This window comes from Periophthalmus magnuspinnatus, chromosome 21, assembly GCF_009829125.3.
Source record: "Periophthalmus magnuspinnatus isolate fPerMag1 chromosome 21, fPerMag1.2.pri, whole genome shotgun sequence".
NCBI lineage: Eukaryota > Metazoa > Chordata > Actinopteri > Gobiiformes > Gobiidae > Periophthalmus > Periophthalmus magnuspinnatus.
Window position 1 is genome coordinate 33,355,079 of NC_047146.1, and position 23,000 is coordinate 33,378,078.

Below are 23,000 nucleotides of genomic sequence, written 5' to 3' on the forward strand. Positions count from 1 at the left end.
TATGATTTAAAACATGTCTGTGCACGAGAGACACTATCGTCTGGAGCGTGTTTCCAGCTCAGTTTGAGGCTGTGCACAGTGCAGAGGCGGAGCCAGGGAAGGGTGGAGCCAGAGGGGGCGGGGACAGAGGGTGGAGCCAGAGGGGGCGGGGACAGAGGGTGGAGCCGGATGCACGCTTCGGTTACGTCCGATCTCCATGGAAACGGTGCAAAGGGAAGGGCAGGTTTGTCGGCCGCATTCAGTAGGGTGGGTTGAAATGAGACAGCCCTTGTCGCGCCGGAAATTACGTCACTGCCCTTCGAACCGCCCTTCCAATGGTGATTCTAAGGCCAGGTGGGCGAATTGAGACACAGCCACTGTCACAGAAGATAAACATGATCAGTATTTGTTAAGGACAAAGATGCCATAAAAAGGCCTAAGGTCTAAAATAAATGACCTCTGAGTGTCTGAGGAGTCTGGGTAAGACGTTAAAACGATGGACCTCATGACCTCACGGAGGAGGACCTCAGACCTCCCTCACATGGACCTTTTTTAATGATATTCTTATTGGACCCTCAGATGATACAGCCCACAGCCATAAAGAGCCATATGAGCCGTATGCACAAAAAGCCGTATGCACAAAGAGAAATAATATTTTTTTTAAAACATAGATTAATTTTTAAGCGATGGAGAAGTGTGTTTTTGGTCTGTGGACAGTGTCTGTGTAATGACTTTGAATGTTCACTTTTATGTCTTTCATTTTTTTATGTTTTCTAACTTTTGGTACAAATTTTGTTTATAAAGTTTCTAAGTCTGTGGTACATGAAAACACACCTTGTTCTGTACAGAGAGTCGTCTCCACATTTGGGGGGAAATAATTAACTCCACAGTTTACATATTTTTTTACAAAAAGATTTTGCTTAAATGTAAAGACACTGAAGAGATTTGAAAATAAAATGACGATGAAATATTGTGCTTTTCTTTTCTCATTATATGTTTTGTAAAATTGTTTTATACTTCCATATATTCAAGGCCAAAAATGTATTGTTCATATAAAAATCCACACACATGATTTGTCTGTATTTCTGTACTTGTCTTACGTCGCGTTCACTTGTCTTACGTCGCGTTCACTTGTCTTACGTCGCGTTCACTTGTCTTACTTTGTGTTTGTTCTCCAGGCTCGTCTCAGACACACATCTGTTGTTTACCAGAGGAGGGTTTGTTAACTTTTCCTCACTCATATCCTGCTCATGTGATCACAACGATTCCTCTACACAAAGATTTCACACTTTCTATAATAGTTACTGCACATTAAAGTGCCAATCTGTGGCTTTCAGACGATGTCACACCCAGATGTTTTACAGAGCAAAAAACTGTAGTTATAATAAATATCTAAAAGTTAAAACTTATAGTTTCCATCTGTAACAGAACTTTATATCTCCACGTCTGCATAACTTTGTATTTTATCTGAAGAATGTTGATGAGATGTTGTTGTAGAGTTTAGTTTAGTTTTGTTGTTTGTTTTTTTAATTGTTTCTGTACAAATAAGTAATAACATTACAGTTATCAACAAAACTATTATATAAAATTACAAAGGCGTCTACTTAGTGTTTACACAGAAACCTAATAAGCCCTTGTCCTCCTCCTCCTCTTCCTCCTCCTCCTCCTCCTTCTCCTCCTCCTCCTCTTCCTCCTCCTGCTCCTCCTCCTCGTCCAGAAGAAGAGGTGCTGTCATTCAGTCTTCCTTTGAACGAGTGATTGGAGAGTTTGTTTTAGCGTCAGCTGCGATGGATCCGACCTTCAAGTAAGACTTTTTCTACATGTGTTTGTTTCATTTGTTTTGATATTTACCTGTAAAACTTTGCGAGGAAATGCTGTTTCTTCATGTTTCAGAGAAAACTATTAATGTGTCAAACGTGTCAATTAACTTTGACCAAATTATTCTTATTTCACAAATCTGTTTGTCAAAATGATTCTTCAGAGACGATTCCTGAAAGACGAGAGTGAAACGACCGTTTTTCATAATAATTTAAGAGTTTTGAGAAGAAATACAATAATACACTGCACACAAAGAGCGGAGGTGAACAGCTGTAGGTCCACGGGGCGCTCTCCACAGGGCACTCTCGGACAGGGTACTCTCAACAGGACGCTCTCAACAGGGTGCTCTCGGACAGGGTACTCTCAACAAGGCGCTCTCGGCCTGGGCGCTCTCGACAGGACGCTCTCAGACAGTTCCCCCTCCATAGGATACTCTCGACAGGACCCTCTCGGACAGGGTGCTCTCGGACAGGACGCTCTTGACAGGACACTCTCGACAGGACGCTCTCAGACAGTTCCCCCTCCATAGGATACTCTCGGGCAGGGCGCTCTCTGACAGGGCGCTCTCGGACAGGATGTTCTCGACAGGGCGCTCTAGACAGGGCGCTCTCGACAGGGTGCTCTCGACAGGGTGCTCTCGACAGTACGCTCTCGACAGTACGCTCTCGACAGGATGCTCTCGACAGGACGCTCTCAGACAGGACGCTCTCGACAGGGCGCTCTCGACAGGGCGCTCTCGACAGGACGCTCTCGACAGGGCGCTCTCGACAGGGCGCTCTCGACAGGACGCTCTCCACAGGGCGCTCTCGACAGTACGCTCTCGACAGTACGCTCTCGACGGGACGCTCTCGACGGGGCGCTCTCGACAGGGCGCTCTCGACAGGACGCTCTCCACAGGGCGCTCTCGACAGAGCGCTCTCGACACGGTGCTCTCGACAGGGCGCTCTCAACAGGGTGTTCTCGGATGGGGCGTTCTTGGACGGGGCGTTCTCAACAGGGTGCTCTCGACAGGGCGCTCTCAACAGGGTGTTCTCAGATGGGGCGTTCTTGGACGGGGCATTCTCGGACGAGGCATTCTCGGCAGGACACTCTTGGACGGGGAGCTCTTGACGGAGTGCTCTTGGCAGAGCACTCTTGACAGGATGCTCTCGACAGGGCGCTCTCAACAGGGCGATCAGGGTGCTTGATTTTATTCTGATCTTCAACAGGATGGATAACAGAATATTTTTACATTTTTACACATCACTAAGTTGGTGTTTTGAATGAACAGAATAGCCAAGAACCTCTTTGGTCTGAAAAAGAAGAAGAGGAAGTTAAAGAAGAAGAACACATCAGACCTGGTCCTATCAAACCAAGGAGCTCTAGGTAAGATCTGCAAAACAAACACTCTCACTGTCCCTTTACAATAGAGATTAAAGTGTTGTCACACTGCGGTTTAGACTTTCCTTTGTCAAACAGTCACGTGCACATTTGAGGTGAGACGTGGTTATAACTATTATGTAACTGAAGTCGTTACAGACAATGGAGTCACTGGATCTACAAATGTCTGCTCATAAAGATGAGACACATTGTTATATACTTTTAAGAGTTTACTTTAAGTCTACTTTAAGTGACATATACAAATATGACAGTATAATAACATAATAATGGGTCAGTAATATCGGTAAATTCAGTTTGTTTCTCCAGATGCTGAAGCAGAGAGTCAGTCAGATGAAGATCATGAAGAAGAGAACCCCGAGGACCAGTGTTTTGTCCACAGAAGGGAGCGGCCACACTGTAAAAGGCACATTTTCATTTTTTCTCCAAACATTTAGATCACTTTTAATTACTGTAAAATTTAGTGTGACCTGTATCTTGTTTGTTCGTCTCTCTTAAACCTTTGTTTTAAATCTCATCCTCTTTCACATTAACCTCTGAAAAAACCTGCAGTTTTCCAAACGGGAGCAAACCCTCGCCTTAAAGACAGCTAAACTTTAAAAGTTAAACTTGAAAACTAACAGCTCCTAAAGCTGACACTGACAAACGTCTGTTATATTTGTACAGGTCCAAACTAAACACTCACATTCAGGACAGTGAAGGGAAACCGCAGAACTTTCGGGTAAGTTTCCCTCAACATTATATTCAAATTTATTTAGATTGCTTAAAAAAAAAGAGAAGAAGAAACAACTATCTAGCTAGTATTATGCCAAGGAGAAACTGTGTTAAAGTCTGAGAGGATCTGACAGACAGAGGGCGCTGTTCCATGGTCTGGGCTCTATCTCCTCTGTCTTGAGGCTTTGGGCACAGCAGCAGGAGCTGGTCAGCTGACCTCTGACCTCTGGGTGGAGTATAGAGATAAAGAGGACACATAGAGAGTGCAGACTGGACACATAGAGTGCAGACTGGACACATAGACAAACACACAGAGTGCAGACTGGACACATAGAGTGCAGACTGGACACATAGAGTGCAGACTGGACACATAGAGTGCAGACTGGACACATAGAGTGCAGACTGGACACATAGACAAACATACAGAGTGCAGACTGAACACATAGAGTGCAGACTGAACACATAGAGTGCAGACTGGACACATAGAGTGCAGACTGAACACATAGAGTGCAGACTGAACACATAGAGTGCAGACTGGACACATAGAGTGCAGACTGGACACATAGAGTGCAGACTGAACACATAGAGTGCAGACTGGACCCACAGAGTGCAGACTGGACCCACAGAGTGCAGACTGGACCTACAGAGTGCAGACTGGACCTACAGAGTGCAGACTGGACCTACAGAGTGCAGACTGGACCTACAGAGTGCAGACTGGACCCACAGAGTGCAGACTGGACACACAGAGTGCAGACTGGACCTACAGAGTGCAGACTGGACCTACAGAGTGCAGACTGGACCTACAGAGTGCAGACTGGACACACAGAGTGCAGACTGGACACACAGAGTGCAGACTGGACACACAGAGTGCAGACTGGACCCAGAGAGTGCAGACTGGACACATAGAGTGCAGACTGAACACATAGAGTGCAGACTGAACACATAGAGTGCAGACTGGACACATAGAGTGCAGACTGGACACATAGAGTGCAGACTGGACACATAGAGTGCAGACTGGACCCACAGAGTGCAGACTGGACCCACAGAGTGCAGACTGGACCCACAGAGTGCAGACTGGACCCATAGAGTGCAGACTGGACACATAGAGTGCAGACTGAATCCACAGAGTGCAGACTGAATCCACAGAGTGCAGACTGGACACATAGAGTGCAGACTGGACACATAGAGTGCAGACTGGACACATAGAGTGCAGACTGGACCCACAGAGTGCAGACTGGACCCACAGAGTGCAGACTGGACCCACAGAGTGCAGACTGGACCCATAGAGTGCAGACTGGACACATAGAGTGCAGACTGAATCCACAGAGTGCAGACTGAATCCACATAGAGTGCAGACTGGACACATAGAGTGCAGACTGGACACATAGAGTGCAGATTGGACACATAGAGTGCAGACTGGACCCACAGAGTGCAGACTGGACCCAGAGAGTGCAGACTGTACCCAGAGAGTGCAGACTGGACCCAGAGAGTGCAGACTGGACCCAGAGAGTGCAGACTGGACACATAGAGTGCAGACTGGACACATAGAGTGCAGACTGAACACATAGAGTGCAGGCTGGACCCAGAGAGTGCAGGCTGGACCCAGAGAGTGCAGACTGGACACATAGAGTGCAGACTGGACACACAGAGTGCAGACTGGACCCACAGAGTGCAGACTGGACCCACAGAGTGCAGACTGGACACACAGAGTGCAGACTGGACCTACAGAGTGCAGACTGGACCCACAGAGTGCAGACTGGACCCACAGAGTGCAGACTGGACACATAGAGTGCAGATTGGACCCAGAGAGTGCAGACTGGACCCAGAGAGTGCAGACTGGACCCAGAGAGTGCAGACTGGACACATAGAGTGCAGACTGGACCCAGAGAGTGCAGACTGGACACATAGAGTGCAGACTGGACACATAGAGTGCAGACTGAACCCAGAGAGTGCAGACTGGACCCAGAGAGTGCAGACTGAACCCAGAGAGTGCAGACTGAACACATAGAGTGCAGACTGGACACATAGAGTGCAGACTGAATCCACAGAGTGCAGACTGAATCCACATAGAGTGCAGACTGGACACATAGAGTGCAGACTGGACACATAGAGTGCAGACTGGACACATAGAGTGCAGACTGGACACATAGAGTGCAGACTGGACCCACAGAGTGCAGACTGGACACATAGAGTGCAGACTGGACCCAGAGAGTGCAGACTGGACCCAGAGAGTGCAGACTGGACACATAGAGTGCAGACTGGACCCAGAGAGTGCAGACTGGACACATAGAGTGCAGACTGGACACATAGAGTGCAGACTGGACACATAGAGTGCAGACTGGACCCAGAGAGTGCAGACTGAACCCAGAGAGTGCAGACTGGACACATAGAGTGCAGACTGAACACATAGAGTGCAGACTGGACAGATAAAGTGCATACATTTAAACAATCTCTAGGAGCCAAAATGTAGTTTGTCTCCTAGCCACAAGGTGGCGCTATGGACTTTACATGATGGTGGTCAGGATGTTGATTACTGTAAAAATGGATTATGGCTATAGGGGCCAATGAAGATGCTTAAACACAACATTTTGGACTCTTTTGTGGAGACACATGTTGTTTCAATTTTGAACCACGACCTGAAGTCAAACTAAAGTTAAACTAAAGTCAAACTGAGTGCCATTTTCACAGATTTCTATTAACGTCACAGAGGCTCGTCAGCTTCTCGGGGATAACATCGACCCCTGTGTTGTGATAGAAATTGGAGAAGAGAAGAAGCAGACGTCAGTGAAAGAAAGCACCAATGCTCCTTTTTACAATGAGGTATGAATTGTATGTGTGTAAATATATGTGTGTAAATAAGTATTTGAACACCCTGTGATTTTGCAAGTTCTCCCACTTAGAAATCATGGAGGGCTCTGAAATATTCATCTTAGGTGCATGTTCACTGTGAGAGACATAATCTAAAAAAAAAAGCTGGAAATCACATTGTATGATTTTTAAAATAATTTATTTGTATGTTACTGCTGCAAATAAGTATTTGAACACCTGTCTATCAGCTGGAATTCTGACCCTCAAAGACCTGTTAGTCCACCTTTAAAAACTCCACCTCCACTCCACTTATTATCCTAAATTAGAAGCTCCTGTTTGAGGTCGTTAGCTGCATAAAGACACCTGTCCACCCCATACAATCAGTAAGACTCCAACTACTGACATGGACAAGACCAAAGAACTGTCAACATGCACAAGAGACAAAATTGTAGACCTCCACAAGGCTGGAAAGGGCTACGGGACAATTGCCGAAGCTAAACATGACTGTCAATCTCCCTCGGACTGGGGCTCCATGTGAGATCTCACCTCGTGGGGTCTCAGTGATCCTAAGAAAGGAGAGGAATCAACCCAGAACTACACGGGAGGAGCTGGTCAATGACCTGAAAAGAGCTAGGACCGTTTCCAAGGTTACTGTTAGTAATACACTAAGACGTCATGGTTTAAAATCATGGCACGGACGGTTCCCCTGATTAAACCAGCACATGTCCAGGCCCGTCTTAAGTTTGACAATGACCATTTGGATGATCCAGAGGATCATGGGAGAAAGTCATGTGTCATACAATGTGATTTCCAGATTTTTTTTAGATTATGTCTCTCACAGGGACATGGACCTAAGATGAACATTTCAGACCCTCCATGATTTCTAAGTGGGAGAACTTGCAAAATCACAGGGTGTTCAAATACTTATTTGCCTCACTGTATATATATACATACATATGATTTCTGTACCATTACTAACTGTGTTTTCTCACCTCTTAGTGTTTTGTTTTTGATATTTTTGCCCACAAAGAGGTCTTCCTTGATAAAGTCATCAAGCTCTCGGTGAATACAAAAGTTTCTTTGTGATTATATTGTTTTATTTGACATGTTCCCAAAAATGTGATTGTACTTTGTATTTACTTTGTGCTCAGGTGATTCACTCCAAAATGCTGCGTAATTCTTTCATTGGCTCTTTTAAACTGGATGTCTGGACTGTCTACAAACAGCCAGGTAACCTCATTATTTTACCTCTGCCACTTGAATAAAAATGTGAGTGTGTTTTCCTTTTTTTATTCAGGCCATCAGTTTAACAACAAATGGGCACAACTGACTGATCCAAGAGACAAAAACACTGGAGTAAAAGGATTTCTGAAATGTGATATCAGCATTTCAGAAAAAGGAGATACCATAGAACAAGCCAACAAAAGCAGCAGTGCAGAAGAACAGATCGACAAGTACGATGTGTGAATAGCACAAAGGAAGCGGTCAATTATTTTGATTTGTTTGTTGTATTTTTGCTCTAGAAACCTGCTCTTACCTGAAGGATTTCCCTCAGAGCGTCCCTGGGCCCAGTTTTCGGTGAGGATTTATAAAGCCGAAGGTTTGCCTCGAAACAGCTCCACCATCATGGCCAACGTCACCAAGGCCTTAAACCGCGCAACGCTCATAGACCCTTATGTGGAAGTCCGCTTCTTCAAACAAACGGTCAGTCACGTTATTATTTTATTATTATTGTTGTTGTTGTTGTTGTTATTATTATATTCAAATCTGCAGCACGTGCTTGTTTGATTCCAGGGTCGTACATCCACTCAGCGCTCCTCAGCAGATCCTGTTTGGAACGAGCAGATCATCTTCACAGAAATGTTTCCACCTTTGTGTCAGAGAATCAAGATTCAGGTGTGAATGTGGTTTTGAAGGATCATTTTTAGATTCTTTTAATTGTACAATTTGCTTTATTATTATTATTATCATTATTCTTCTTCTTATTATTATTATTATTTTAGGTGTTGGATGAAGGCAGTGTGAATGATGTCGCTCTAGGGACTCATTACTTTGATCTGCGGCGAATCTCCAATGAACAGGATGGAGACCGAGGTAAGAGCAGAGAGCCTTTATATTTTTATACAATATTCATTATTATTATGTTAATGTCATTGTTCCGCTATGTTCATTTCATCTTGAATAACTGAAATACTGTTTTTGACAAACCATAAAAAATATAATTCGTATTTGTAAAAGAGTTTTTGTTGCTCAGGTTTTTTACCAACTTTTGGTCCTGCCTGGATCAACTTGTACGGCTCCACCAGGTCCCAGACACTGGGAGATGACACTGTGGAACTCAACGAGGGCATTGGAGAAGGAGTTTCATTTAGGTGAATAAATAAATATTTATTTATTTATAAATAAAGGCTTAAAACCCCTGGATACCCATCAAAGATGTATAAAGTAAATATCTATAGTCTATGATACGATGGATGTACTTGTTTTAGGGGACGTATCTACATTGAGCTGGTTGTGGAAATCTTATCTGGGGGTTCAGACTCAAAGCAGAGCAGAATCAGAACCATTAAAGACATCAAAAACGAAAAGCCAGGACCAGGAAAAGATGGACCACCCGCAGCCGCCACTGGGGGCAGCACTGAGGAGGGCAAGGCGGAGGTTCTGCCTGTGGAACCTCTTTCTAAGGTACAAATTAACATATTTATTTCAAAATGTAAAACATTGTAGAGCAAATGTGCTAAGTCAGGATTCTTAAAGCTGTGTGTCTTTAGATTGAAGAAAATGAGAACTTTTTTCTTTTTGGAACCTTATTTGAGGCGTCTATGATTGACAGAAAAATTGGAGACAAACCAATCAGCTTTGAGTTCTCTCTGGGTAAGAACGGTCCTGAGTAATAAACTCTTTAATAAAACTGTTTTATTAAAAAGGTTTCATTGGCTCTGTTCATTAGGAAATTATGGCAATGTATTTGATCCAGCGTTGCCTTCACCTGCTGCTGTGCCCAGTCCTGCTCTGAGCCACAGGAGAAAAGCTCTGGACATCCCAGATGGAACAGATCTTCTAAACGTTTCTCCCAGCAGCTCCCAGACCCCTCTCCTCTCCACACAGACCCCTGATTTTTCAAGGTCATCCAAGTCTTCCACTACTCCAGAAAAGCCTCACTTAGTTGAAGGCACCAGGTTCCAGCCCATTTCACACACAAATGAATTATTTAGTATTTTGTTAATCAGTGTGTAACACTGTGTGTATTTCAGGCACTACATGTATCTGCCTCTGGAGAAACAAAAGCCATGCATCAATCTGGTCAGTCAGTGGGAGGGAAGGACCTACAGACTTTATATCTCCAACATGCTGGAGAATATAGCCAACCATTTTGTGAGTGAAGATGACATTATATTGTTTGTCTGGAATTGTCCATTTGGAGTTTGATGATTAATCGACTAGAACCAGGACCAAGTAACTGTCAGTGATGATCTCTTGTCTTTAGGAGGAAAGCCTGGACACTGTTACAGAGTACCACCGGAAGTGTGATCCCAAAGTGATTCCTCAGCTCAGAGTGGTCCTTTTAGAGTTTTGTACAGATGCCAAGTATGTATTTTCCTTGATGTGTATGTCTCCAAAAGGACACAAAATGTGCTCAAAATACACTTTTTGTAATGTTTGTAGAGAATTCATGAGTACAGCCGATGCCATGGTTAAAGCAGAGGTGAAATCAGACTATCTGACACTACTGGACAAGAAGCGCCTCACCATGTGCAAGCAAGAACTGGTAAGATACATTCAGTAAACTGGCTACACAAACGTACGACGGCATCCGGCAGAAACCAAACCAATGTGGTAAAAGATGAGGTTCAAAAGAGTTTGAACCTTTGTGATGAAAAGGCCACAGCTATAACACGACCTGATGTAATTATTCAAAGTGTCTGACGATCTGTGTCTCATTTACAGCAGAGTATGGTGGACGAAGCAACGTCTTTGTCCGTGAGGTTAAGAAAAACTGACTCCATCAAAGACGTCCTGAGGGAAGCCAGAAAACTCACAAAGAAACTGCAGTTCCTTGTAGAAGAGGTACGGATCACTGATCTTCTGACTTGCCTTAAGTCTAACCCTAAACGTGGTCTTGCTTTTGCATTCTGCAGCCGCAGCACACAGTCCCAGATCTGTTCATCTGGTTATTGAGCAATAATAAACGTGTAGCATATGCTCGTGTGAAAGCCAGAGACATCCTGTTCTCCAACAGTGCAGAAACCTGTGGCACAAACTGTGGCAAAATACAAACGCTTTTCCTGAAGGTAATACATCAAGTCTATGGTCAAGCCCTAACTCCTAACCCAAACCTTCTGAAATAAAATGGCTTTGACTTCAGACAATGTGCTGTCCAATGTAATCTAAACGTTGTTATATCACTCATGTGTTGCCCCCTCTAGACCTCATCAAAGAGAGGAATAACCCTGTCTGTTCAGGCTAAGATAGATGTTTACCTTTGGTTTGGGTCCTTCTCTGACGCCTGGAGTATGTTAGACAACCTTCCTCCAGGGTTCACTGCAGCGGAGGCTGCAGACCCAAACAACCCACCTTTGCATCTGCAAGTCACAGGTGAAACCCAAGCAACTCCAAATGGATTTTGTAACGTTTGGATTCCATAGACTTTGACCACTGAACCAAACATGCAATGTTTACAGAATTATCAATATGTGGGTTGGTCCTTAAATCTGCTTTGCTCAAGTTTCAGACTTTAGTCATAAAGAGCCTGATAGTGATGTACAGATAGTGTTGTAACTGTAGTAAACCTTACAAACAGAATTCCCTCCTTTATTTATTGTCTTTGAGTCAGAAGGAAAACAACAAACATGTTTGTGTCTTTAGAGCAGCATAAGTTCCAGCTCAGGTGCCACATGTACCAGGCCAGAGGTTTGATAGCTGCAGACAACAGCGGTTTATCCGACCCCTTTGCTCGAGTCACCTTCATCTCACACAGCCACAACACTAATGTAAGTGTCACCCAAGGAAGAGCGTCTGCGCAGCCACATTTGTGGTTCATGATGTTTCTGTTGTTGCTGCAGATAGTCCAGCAAACTCTCAGTCCTTCATGGGACCAGTGTTTAGAGATGAGCCAGATCCTCTTGGAGGGAGACCTGCAATACATTGAGAACGAGGCACCATGCATAATTATTGAGGTGTACGACGAAGATACGGTGGTACGGACTCAACACATTCAACACTTACATTATAGCTTCTCCAGTGAATAATTATATATAATTATAACAGACCTATTTTCTTTGTTATGTGAGGAAATGTGAAAAGCATTTTGAGCAATGTTAATTCATTTGTTTTATTTCTGTTTATTTGCATGTTTTCAGGGGTCCGGTCATTACCTGTATGAATTTGTATAGAACTGTAAACATTGTGGTATATTACTGTGTGATTTAGGGTAAAGCTGAATACTTGGGGTCTACAGTGGTGGTACCAACCGTCCAACTGGCCTCTGTCGATTACGTACCACCAGCCCTACAGTATTTCCCACTGCACTGTGGAAACCTGGACGGTGGAGACGTGCTGGCGGCTTTTGAACTTTTAGAGGTAACATTCACTGACGTCTCTGAACCTTTGCAGTGTGAATAAGATTAACCGCTGTAACAATATCTGCAGATCCAAGAAGCCAGACCAAGGAACCTTCCTCAGTTAGAAACAAACGAAGCAGGATTCCTTACGGTTCCTCAAAACATCCGACCAGTTCTCAGCACTTACAGGCTGGAGGTGTTGTATTGTACTTTACGCTAATGTGGCACCGAAAACAGTTGTCAGTGTTACTATTTCCATTTAAACTATATTTACTTAAATCTACAAATCAAAGTCCTGAGTTTATTCACTGAAGCATTTTCGTTAGTTTTATATAAATATGTGTCTCCAGGTTTTGTTTTGGGGTCTGAGACAATTGAAAAAAGTTCAGCTGTTGTCAGTGGACCGGCCACAGGTAAACAAACAAACAAACAAACAAACAAACAAACAAACAAACAAACAAACAGTATTTTCATTTGGCACTATATCTATAAAAACCTTTTGTTTCTTCAGGTCTTCATAGAATGTGCTGGAAAATCTCTGCGATCTTCTGTCATTCCAAAGTACAAGTCAAACCCAAATTTTCCAACACAGCTTGATGTCATTGAACTAGTATGAACAAACCCTAAACCCTAAAACCTAACCCCTAAACCTGAACCAGAATTCACAATAAATAGTTAATTACACACAAAAACCACAGTAGCATGAGTTCATTTCTGTTGTAGGAGTTACCAGAGAACGAGCGCATCCATCCCAATTTGACCATCACTGTGGTGGACTGGCGGGCGTTCGGTCGCAGTACACTGGTCGGAAATCACATTATTAGCAATTTAAAAGCCTACACATATGTGCCACCTCCAGTCACTCCTGCAACGAGCGCTCCCACAGCTCCCACGTGTTCAACTATTGTAACTGTACTAGCCTCTGAAGGTGAGAACTTCATTGTTTATGTGAAAATATTTTTAAAGCCACCACTAGATACTGTTAATTTATTGACTTTAGATCAGAGCACACAAGCAGAGGAAAGTCCTTCTTCTGACGCTCCAAGTCCCCATTTGGAAGTTTTAGTAGAAGACTCATCGGTCCATCCATCGTCTAAGCCTGCTGAACCTCAGAAGGAACTGGTCGGTCCTATATGCAAAAAAAATCATACGACTTTAGCTGTTTCTATCAGCCACTTAAAAATGATCATTATTATTATTATTTCTCAGGACCCTAAAGCAAGCCGTCGTTTTCGTTCCACTCGGCAAAGGAGGAGGACGATCGCTGACGAATCCGCAGAGAACGTCATCGACTGGTGGTCCAAATACTACGCCTCTGTTGAAAAACTGGTAGGCTAATGCTACATGTTAGCTTTAGCATATTTACTTTGTAGTTTTTAAAAGAGTTCTCCACTAATCTCTGCTTTACAGGCTAAACAGCACGATGGTACCACCTTTACACCTTTATTTACAAAAAGTAGGTTTCTGTCATTTCTAAGAATAATAATCATTATCGTTCAAGCCTTTCCCAAATATGTCATGTTAGCATCATATAACTTTTTCATTTTTTATATTTTACATGAGACTTGCCATTGACATTCACAGTGGAATATCTGAACAGTTACAAGACAAATCAGATACAATAATAATAATAATAATAATAATAATAGTAATAATAATAATAATAGTAATAATAATAATAATAATAATAATAATAATAATAATAATATGCAGTGTATTTTGAGTGCATCCCAACACACACTATTGTTTATTGCAGCGTCTGCGTACCAGTCATTGCTCAGTGAAGGAATAGAGTCACTTGGTAAGGACTGAGTGGTGCTCAGGTGGACAGAGTGTTGTTGTTGTTAACATCATTTTGGCGTCCTGGGTGTTCATCTTGTCACTGGACTGCATGTTTTGTGTGGATTACTATTCAAATGTTCACAGTGGCCTGTGTTAAGGACCTTTTAAATGACATTCATAATAGTTCCTAATGTGTTTTTGTTAGTTGGTGGTTTTGATGGAGACAAAAAGAAAAACAGAATCAAAGACACTCCAGTTCCATCGCCAATTAACTGCAAACTTGCTACACTTACGGTAATAAAAAAATACACAAACTATTTTTAAAAACATTTATTAAACTCTAATTTTCTCTTTATAGCTTTACACCAAGGAGCTGGAGGCTGAGTTTGCCCAGTTTAACGACTGGGTCGACACATTTGAGTTGTACAGAGGGAAAGCAAACACTGAGGAAGACGAGGAACGCTTTGTTGGTAAATTTAAGGCAAGTGTCAGTATTAAAGATTAGATTAAAGGTCGTTCTTGTCGATAAAGTGTTTTCGTGTTCACAGGGACGATTTTGCCTTTACAAAGTGCCTGATGACGATGACGTCCAGGATAATACAGACTTTTTCAGAGTCAGTCGTGGAATCCCCCAAAACCATTCAGTCCAAGTCCTTATTCGGGTTTACATTGTTTCTGTGAGTTTAGTGTTGCCTTATTACCTTTGTGTTCATGCCCTTTGTAATAAACAGTGTGTACAGTGTACATGCACAGTAAGTTGCAGCACAGTTTATTACACACTGTTTATTACACAGTTTATTACACACTGTTTATTACAGTTTATTACACACTGTTTATTACAGTTTATCACACAGTTTAATACACGTTTATTACACTGTTTATTACAGTTTATTACACACTGTTTATTACACTGTTTATTACACTGTTTATTACACTGTTTATTACACTGTTTATTACAGTTTATTACACACTGTTTATTACAGTTTATTACACACTGTTTATTACACTGTTTATTACACACGTGCTGTTTATGTGTAATAAACCACACCTTAATTAGTGTTAATAAAGCATGATTATAACTTAATAATTAATAATAGGTTTATTAATACTCTCCTAACCCTTAATAAGTCTACAATATTAAACATTAGATAATAAACTCACTCTCTCTGTTTAGGCGACCAATCTGCAGCCCGCCGACCCAGACGGTGGAGCTGACCCTTATATTGTCGTTCGCATTGGGAAAAATGAAATCAAAGATAGAGACAATTACATCCCCAAACAACTCAACCCCATTTTTGGACGGTATTGTCAAAATCATTTGAAGCATTGACTTTAAATGAATAAGTATTTAAATCTTTGCTTGTCCAGGTCTTTTGAGATCCAGGCGAAGTTCCCTCAGGAGTCGCTGCTGTCTGTTCTGATCTATGACTTTGACCTGGTGGGCGGAGACGACCTAATGGGAGAGACCCTGATCGATCTGGAGAACAGGTTTTACAGCCGACACCGGGCCACCTGTGGACTGCCCACTGAGTACAGCGAGTGCGTTCACTCACGTTTCTGCTTTGGGGACCAATTTTATTTATTACATTTTGATACACTAAATATTACAAAAAACACACATTTAGACTATTTCTACAGTTTCAGTAAACATTTTTATAAAACTAGATAGTTACAAAAAGTTACACTTTCTCTCATGTTCTAACGCTGATCCCTCATCAAAAACATGCCTGAGGATTCAGATATCACCCGTCACCCGCGCTCCCACACGATAAATAAATATACAAAAACATGATGCAAAACAATAGACTACAGCTTCACAAACCTGATGTGATGTGCAGTAGTTTCATTAACACTGATTGTAATGTCACAGTATTCTGAAGAGGGAAGGACATTTAAAACGTGTCAAAAACGAAAGTGAAAATGATAAAACATGTTAATATTTTGTTGTAAATTGAGTATTTTCAAAACAATTATGTGTAACCAATTAATACCCCACAGAAGTAAATTCTCCCTCGTTACAACTAAATAGAATGCCCCTTAACGAGCCCCTCAGCAGGACACTGACCATAACATCCATCCATTTTCTTCTGCTTCTTCGGGGCCGGATCGCGGGGGCAGCAGTTGACCATAACACGACTTTTTAATAGTTCAAAGTCTATTATAAATTATTCTATTTCTATCTATTTAAATTATGATCGCCCTAGTTTTCTGTTATATTTTTCCTCTTTTTTGGACAGACAGGGATATAACGCCTGGAGAGACTGCCTCAAACCCTCAGAGATCTTGTCAAAACTGTGCAGAGAAAATGGTTTATCTGGCCCATCGTTTGCACCGGGACGCATCACTATCGGAGAAAAAGTCTTTACTGGAGCCACAGTTTTCATGCACGATGGTAATAAACAAATCATTTTTACGTTTCATTACAGAGTTTAGAATGTATTTTCTAGAGCCTAATGAAGAGTTGTTTTTATTGCACAGAAGAGCCAAAAGAGAGCTATGAAGATCTGTCTCTTAAAGTCCTACATCAGTGGTCAGATATCATGGGCTACAGTTTGGTTCCTGAACACATTGAATCCAGAACGTTGTACAACAAAAGTCGTCCCGGCATGGACCAGGTACAAGGCCCTAGAAGGAGCATCATAAATGTCAAGTCTGCATGAATGTAATGGCGGTAGGGGTTTTAGCTCATGAAACACTTGGGATGAAACTATGCTTCATTTTATTTTGTCTTTAGTTTGTGATAAAACAATAATGATTAAAAAAAAAAAAAATGTATCTAATCTTTTATGCAACACATTTTAGGGCCAGCTAAAGATGTGGGTGGACATGTTCCCCATGGACATGCCCCGTCCTGGACCTTCTGTTGACATCAGCCCCCGAAAACCTAAACCGTGAGTGAATCACCTTTATGAAAACTGCATGAAGTGCTTTTATATGTTAACGTGTTTTTAAATCATGTATTTTAACTGAGCAGGTATGAGCTGAGGGTCATCGTCTGGAACACTGAAGATGTGGTTCTTGAGGACACCAACATCATCACTGGTCAAAGCTCCAGCGACATCTACATAAAAAGGTGAACATGATGATCATATGTTGTATTTCTTACTTTTCTTCTTCTTAACAGATGTATCGATTGTACATTCATCATTATGAATACAATCAAAACGCCATTGTTTTGTATCCACTAACATTCAGAAACTCTTTTTATCAGTTGGTTAAAAGGTTTAGAGAACGACCGACAAGAGACTGACGTCCACTACAACTCACTCACTGGAGAAGGGAATTTCAACTGGCGCTTTGTTTTTCCCTTTAACTATCTCCCTGCTGAGAAGGTACTGAAACAAACAGCTACATAATTATATTGTGTGCCTATGTGTGTATATTTATATGTAATTATATTACTATATATTTACTTGACTGTTTTTTGTTTTTTTTTGTTAAATCAGATGATGGTCGTGCAGCAAAAAGAGCACATTTTTTCTTTGGATAAAGCAGAAAAGAAATTTCCCACTGTTCTGGTTCTTCAGGTTTGGGATTTTGATACACTCTCATCAGATGACTTTATCGGTGAGATGTTTTCCTTTGGTTTTGTTTGGCCTGTGTCTTTGTATTTGGTTACTTTATGAAAGTGTTCTGCCTCAGGGACAGTGGAGTTGGATCTTCACAGTTTCTCTCCTGGAGCAAAGTCATCCAAGACGTGCAAAGGCGACATGTTGACAGCTGCAATGGAGAACATTTCCATCTTTCAGCAGAAGAGGGCCAGAGGATGGTGGCCCTTTTCTAAGTGTGGAGAACTGACAGTAAGTTCTATCATCTACACTAATCAGTCATGACGATCACAGATCTGTCAGTGCTTGGGATCAGTTAGGAACAGCTGAACAATATGGCCACGATGAAATGTAAATGTAGGACCAAACCTGCCTGAGGATCAAGAGTCTCTGACAGGTTTGGTTTCAGTGTAGACTCGGCGCACCTGACTGGGCGACAGGTGCATTGGTGTAGAGGCACTCTGTCTCTGGTTCAGTTTTATGAGTACATTTTTGTCCATCTCACCTTCCTCCCCTCATCCCCAGCGCAGCAGCTAAAACTGAAGCAAAGGCACATTTTCCTGACAGGACGTGTACGTTACTGAACAACTGGGTCAGAGCGTCTCAAAAACTGCATCTTATTTCTAATCTGCAGTGGCCAGTATCAATCCATAAAAGAAAAGAAATGGATCTTATAATGGGTTGATTTTATAATGGAATAGGACAAACTTTAATTGTCCCTTAAGGGACAACATTCCACAACATCAAGGAGTCAATAAAAATTGAGTTGTTTTTTTTAAATTATTGCAACGATAAATAAAAGAACGACTGCAGTTTATTTGTAATGTGTCTGTTAAGCCAAGTGTGCTAATTTATGCTAATCAATATTCTGATTTCAAAAGGGGAAAGTCGAAGCTGAATTCCATCTTTTGACGGCAGAAGAAGCCTCAAAGAACCCAGCCGGTAAAGCTCGCAATGAACCTGACCCTCTGCCCAAACCAAAGTAAGAACGTTTACTTGATTCAAAAATTTGCTATTACAGTAGTCTAGGTCTAGGATACAAGACTATTTGCAAGTTATGTGTCTTTCTGTCATGTAACAAAACTTATCAAATACTGTTTATGTATTGCAATATTTAATATGTTATGAAACTAACTAAACTAACTAATATGAAACTAATTTGAATCATTTTCTGCAGTCGTCCAGATACATCTTTTTCATGGTTTGTCAATCCATTCAAGTGCTTCTTCTACCTGGTGTGGAACCGGTTCAAGAAGTACATCATCCTGGGACTGCTGATCCTGATCACAGCCCTGTTCCTGGCACTTTTGTTCTACACTCTGCCAGGAGCAATCTCTGCAAGGATAGTAGGACACTGATGTTTTATTGTAAATCGTAGACGTTTAATCTGAAAATCCAGAGAATTAAACAGATCTATATGGACAAGAGAATGACCTGCACATTTAATTGAAAAAGCTTTACACAGTGTTAGAAAAAAAAAAGAAAAGAAAAAGTAAAACATGTAAAGATGAGGGTTAGGGTCTCCTCTGTACATTATTCAGTCTGCATAAGAAATATATTTAATGCTACCAGAAGAATGCATTTCGCATGCATGTTAAAATACACAACAATACAAACAAAAACAAACAAAACAAATAATCCCACAGGTCCTTTTAAAAACATTAAAAAGAGGTCCATCTAAAAACATGTCAAAAATCAAAAATATACTGTCAAAACCAGACTTAGACTTATCCTGCGTTTGTGTCCAGTAGATTAGACGACTGTAACGTCCTGATCACTGGACTCTCCAAACAAGCCTTAAGACAGAACAGAACATCCAGAACATCCAGAACATCCAGAACATCCAGAACATCCAGAACATCCAGAACACTCAGAACACTGCTGCTCAGGTCCTGACTAGAACCAGGAAGTATGAGCACATGGGTCTAGAACCAGGAGTCAGGTCTCTGGCTCCTGTGGCTCAGAGACTTTAAAGCATCTCTGCTTGTGAACAAGTCTCTCCATGGACCAGCACCAAAGAACATCTCCCACATGAGCCACAAGAACCATCTCACATGAGGAGGACTTCAGGGACCGGCCTCCTGATGTAGACCTGGTTTAGTCCTGGTTCAGACCTGGTTTAGTCCTAGTTTAGTCCTGGTTCAGTCCTGGTTCAGTTCCGGCCTCCTGCTGGTCCCAGAGTCAGGACTAAACCTGGTGAATCAGTTCTGTTCAGTTAAAACCTGGAACTTTCTTCCTGAAGATGTGAGACAGGCCTCAACTTTGACAATGTTTAAATCCAGGCTCAAACGGTTCTGTTTAGCTGTGTATACGACTGAAAGGGTTTATTCTGTCCCTTTTCTTTAATGTTACTTTTATGATGTTTATTTGTGATTTAATTTGTTGTATTGTGATTTTAATTTCTTTCTTATTCAGTAAAACACTTGAAATTACTTTGTGTACAATTGCCTTGCCAGGTGTGATTATAAATGTTTATCACTAGATTATTAAAGTGATGTTCTGGAAATGTATTCCATTTTTGGGAAGCAAAATACCAAAATCTTTTTTTCCCCCTAATTTAGTTCTAGTGTAGCCAGTTTTTAGATGCAGACAATCAGGAGATCTTGTATTAAAAAAGGTAAAAGTGAGATATTGAGTCTATCGTCGTAGTCCCTTATAGATTTTATAAACACGTCTATACAGTGTTATTCTTCTGACAGTTATGGCCAACCCACTTTTTCATAGAGTGAACAGTGATGGTTTAAACTTCGTTACCTGTTATTAAACAAAGGGCTGTGATGGATTCAAAATATATATTCAAGTTACATTATGTTATCTCACTGTTCATTTTAAAGGTACTGTAATGTTCACTCTTTATTTAGTCATTATATTCAACTATGTAAACTATGTAATCTGCACTAATGTTTGTTCTTGAGTCTTGCAGAAAATGTCTTTTGAAAGTGCAGGATCCCACGGGAAGATGGTCACTGTGAAACCTGAAACAGAAACATCATGGGAGGATGTTTTGTGACCTTCTGGAAATGCAAAAACAGAATATATTTCTCTGTGAATTTCGTCACATGTTTTTACACTGCTTGCAAAGTATATGCCCCCCCCCTTTCAGAGTATGTGTATGTAACTAGGGTTTCCTAACTTTAATAAAAGAGGAGAAAGACGGTCTGGGCCCCCAGAGAGGGTGGTGATTTGTAACTGGGGTTTTTTGCCTCTCCGCTCTTTCTCCTCAATATTGAGACAAAATATTCTCTCTTGTCTTCTCTTCTCTTTTGAACTGTAATATAGGTTGTGAACCTATCAACTTGGTCCTTCGAGCCGGATTCCAATATACCGGAGGACTCCAGCGGATGTCGGAGACCCAGGTGAGACTGTGGCCACAGCATTTGAGACCTTTTCCAGGACTGGCTCTCTTATATCTTTTGGAGTCTAAAGGTTGACGGATACCGAGGAAGAGAGAGATAAGACGAGTGAGTAGGTCTTGCTTTAAAAAACGGTATGACTGGGGGTCTTGCGCGTAGAGAAACCCTAATTATCCTAGGCTCCAATTAGGTACTAAAACCTACTAATACTAATAGTAGTAGTAGTACTAGGGACGGATACGGAGTCCCGTTACCGGGTAAAATAGTGATATTTTACTGGCCGGTACAAAACCGTGGGAAGTAAATAAAAAGCAAGGGTGTGTGAGAGAGAGACGTGTGAGTGGAGATTCTGAACCACTAGGTGACGAATCTCATACCAAAAAGGTTGGGGAAATACGGTGTATTTCTGTGGATGCAGAGGCAAGATCTCTCCGCCTGCTGAGGCTAAAGTGAGAGATACCACACTAATCACTCGTACCAACCTGTTGTTGTATTCCAGCGATAGAGACCTCCCTAGGAGTTAAAAGCTGGACTAAATTTGAGGAAATAAAAATGGGAAATAAAACTACAAAGTTGACACCAAAAGATAGACTAAAGGTAAAAGTCTGAAAAGCCGTGCACGCAAAATATCCTGAAAAATGTACACAGTTAGATTTGTGGGTAACAAAATATAAATTTGAAGGTGAGTTAAAATCTTCTAAAATAATGGAGCTCCAAAATAAAATACAGGAAAAATGCTAAAATAAAGAATATGAGATGTGTAAACAAGGCTACTATCATTTGGAAAGATGGTTGGAATTAGCACAAGCCAGAGAAAAAGGCCAAACACAGGCAAAGCGTAAGCAACAAATTATGCTTAATACAAAGGAGGAAGATGATTTCACCACTGTAATCTGTAATAGCGGCTCAGCCAGAAACACCAGTACAGCAGGCTCAAGCCGAGATAGAGGGAGCAGTAGCGGGAGGGGAGCAGCAAGCGCCCCCGCCTCCGTATCACCCATATCAAGAGGCAACAGAGCTATTACACCAGATGAAAACTACACAAACTAGAAGTGAGGCAAAAGCTAAAGGTGAAAAAATTGAATTTAGTAAAACCATGGGAGCTGACCCTGTGGTCATTACTACTTATGAACAGCCTAATGAAGCATCCAAGCAGGAACAAACTTTCATTATGCCTACTGCCCCCATGAGTACAGAGGAACAGGTCACAAAACCAAAACCAAAATCAAAACACCGGACGACAAAACTTTTCCCCATGATACAGGTTGCAAATCCCAGAGCAGGACAACTAATACAACCTGGTGATGAAAATGGTGGAAGACACCCAAAAACAATTTTAGTGCATAGACCCTGGACAGAGAGTGACATAGATGATGCATTAAAAGGAATTGTTTCAACCATGGAGGATGTAATAGAGTTTTTGGCAGCTATGGACCAATTGAAAAAATCATATAATTTGAATAGACAGGAAGTAGAGAGAGTATACAGAAAGGCTTTGGGACATCACTGGGCATCTGTTAGAGGTGACTGGGATCATTTGGGGGGTACAGATCAAGATAATTTGGAAATACTGTCCCATTTTATATATTTTGAATCCATCAGGCTGACTGAAAGAATCCAATGGGATGCAAGATTTGTTTCTGTAATAAAAAAAAAAAAGATAACCGATTTAAAATTTGGATTTTAGACTGACATCTCTGATTCAGAGAAATACTTTTTAAAGGATAAGTTTAGCCAAAACCCAAGATATTTACAGGTGGTGACTCTTTCTCTCTCAATCAATGTACCATTTAATATATACAGATTTGTAGACTGCACATCACTTAAAACTAAGTATGAATTTTTCAAAAAACATTTATTTGCATTCAAAGATAATTTAAGATTTTTGAGGAAAGTTTGGATTTCATTAAAAGTTGTTGCAGTTTTAAAAGGGTCTGAGCAGAGAGAGCATACAAAACAGCATTATCTGCATATAAATGTATGAGGCGTTCTCTTAAATTGCTGTATTTGTAGTTTAATGGCACTGGAGTGATCACAGCGGATATGTCTGTGCAAGTGGA

The 23,000-nt window shown here is 41.5% G+C and overlaps 1 protein-coding gene across 1 annotated transcript; it reads left to right on the forward strand.

Moving 5' to 3' along the window:
* Nucleotides 1-1,715: 1,715 nt before the first annotated feature.
* fer1l6 (fer-1 like family member 6) lies at nt 1,716-19,894 on the forward strand. The gene is made up of 45 exons (XM_033986557.2): nt 1,716-1,783; nt 3,068-3,162; nt 3,484-3,580; nt 3,841-3,895; nt 6,577-6,708; nt 7,696-7,758; nt 7,848-7,926; nt 7,994-8,150; nt 8,220-8,400; nt 8,491-8,592; nt 8,700-8,790; nt 8,951-9,068; nt 9,186-9,381; nt 9,468-9,570; nt 9,647-9,875; nt 9,951-10,071; nt 10,184-10,284; nt 10,363-10,465; nt 10,645-10,764; nt 10,836-10,988; nt 11,124-11,292; nt 11,563-11,687; nt 11,760-11,894; nt 12,127-12,276; nt 12,346-12,453; nt 12,608-12,670; nt 12,769-12,867; nt 12,981-13,185; nt 13,258-13,379; nt 13,467-13,586; nt 13,668-13,713; nt 14,245-14,333; nt 14,398-14,520; nt 14,588-14,716; nt 15,214-15,341; nt 15,408-15,578; nt 16,277-16,431; nt 16,518-16,654; nt 16,842-16,930; nt 17,014-17,112; nt 17,251-17,371; nt 17,486-17,606; nt 17,682-17,839; nt 18,469-18,569; nt 18,765-19,894. Exons 1-45 carry the CDS (start codon nt 1,767-1,769, stop codon nt 18,943-18,945), a joined length of 5,457 nt encoding a protein of 1,818 aa, XP_033842448.1. The 5' UTR covers nt 1,716-1,766; the 3' UTR covers nt 18,946-19,894.
* Nucleotides 19,895-23,000: the final 3,106 nt, after the last annotated feature.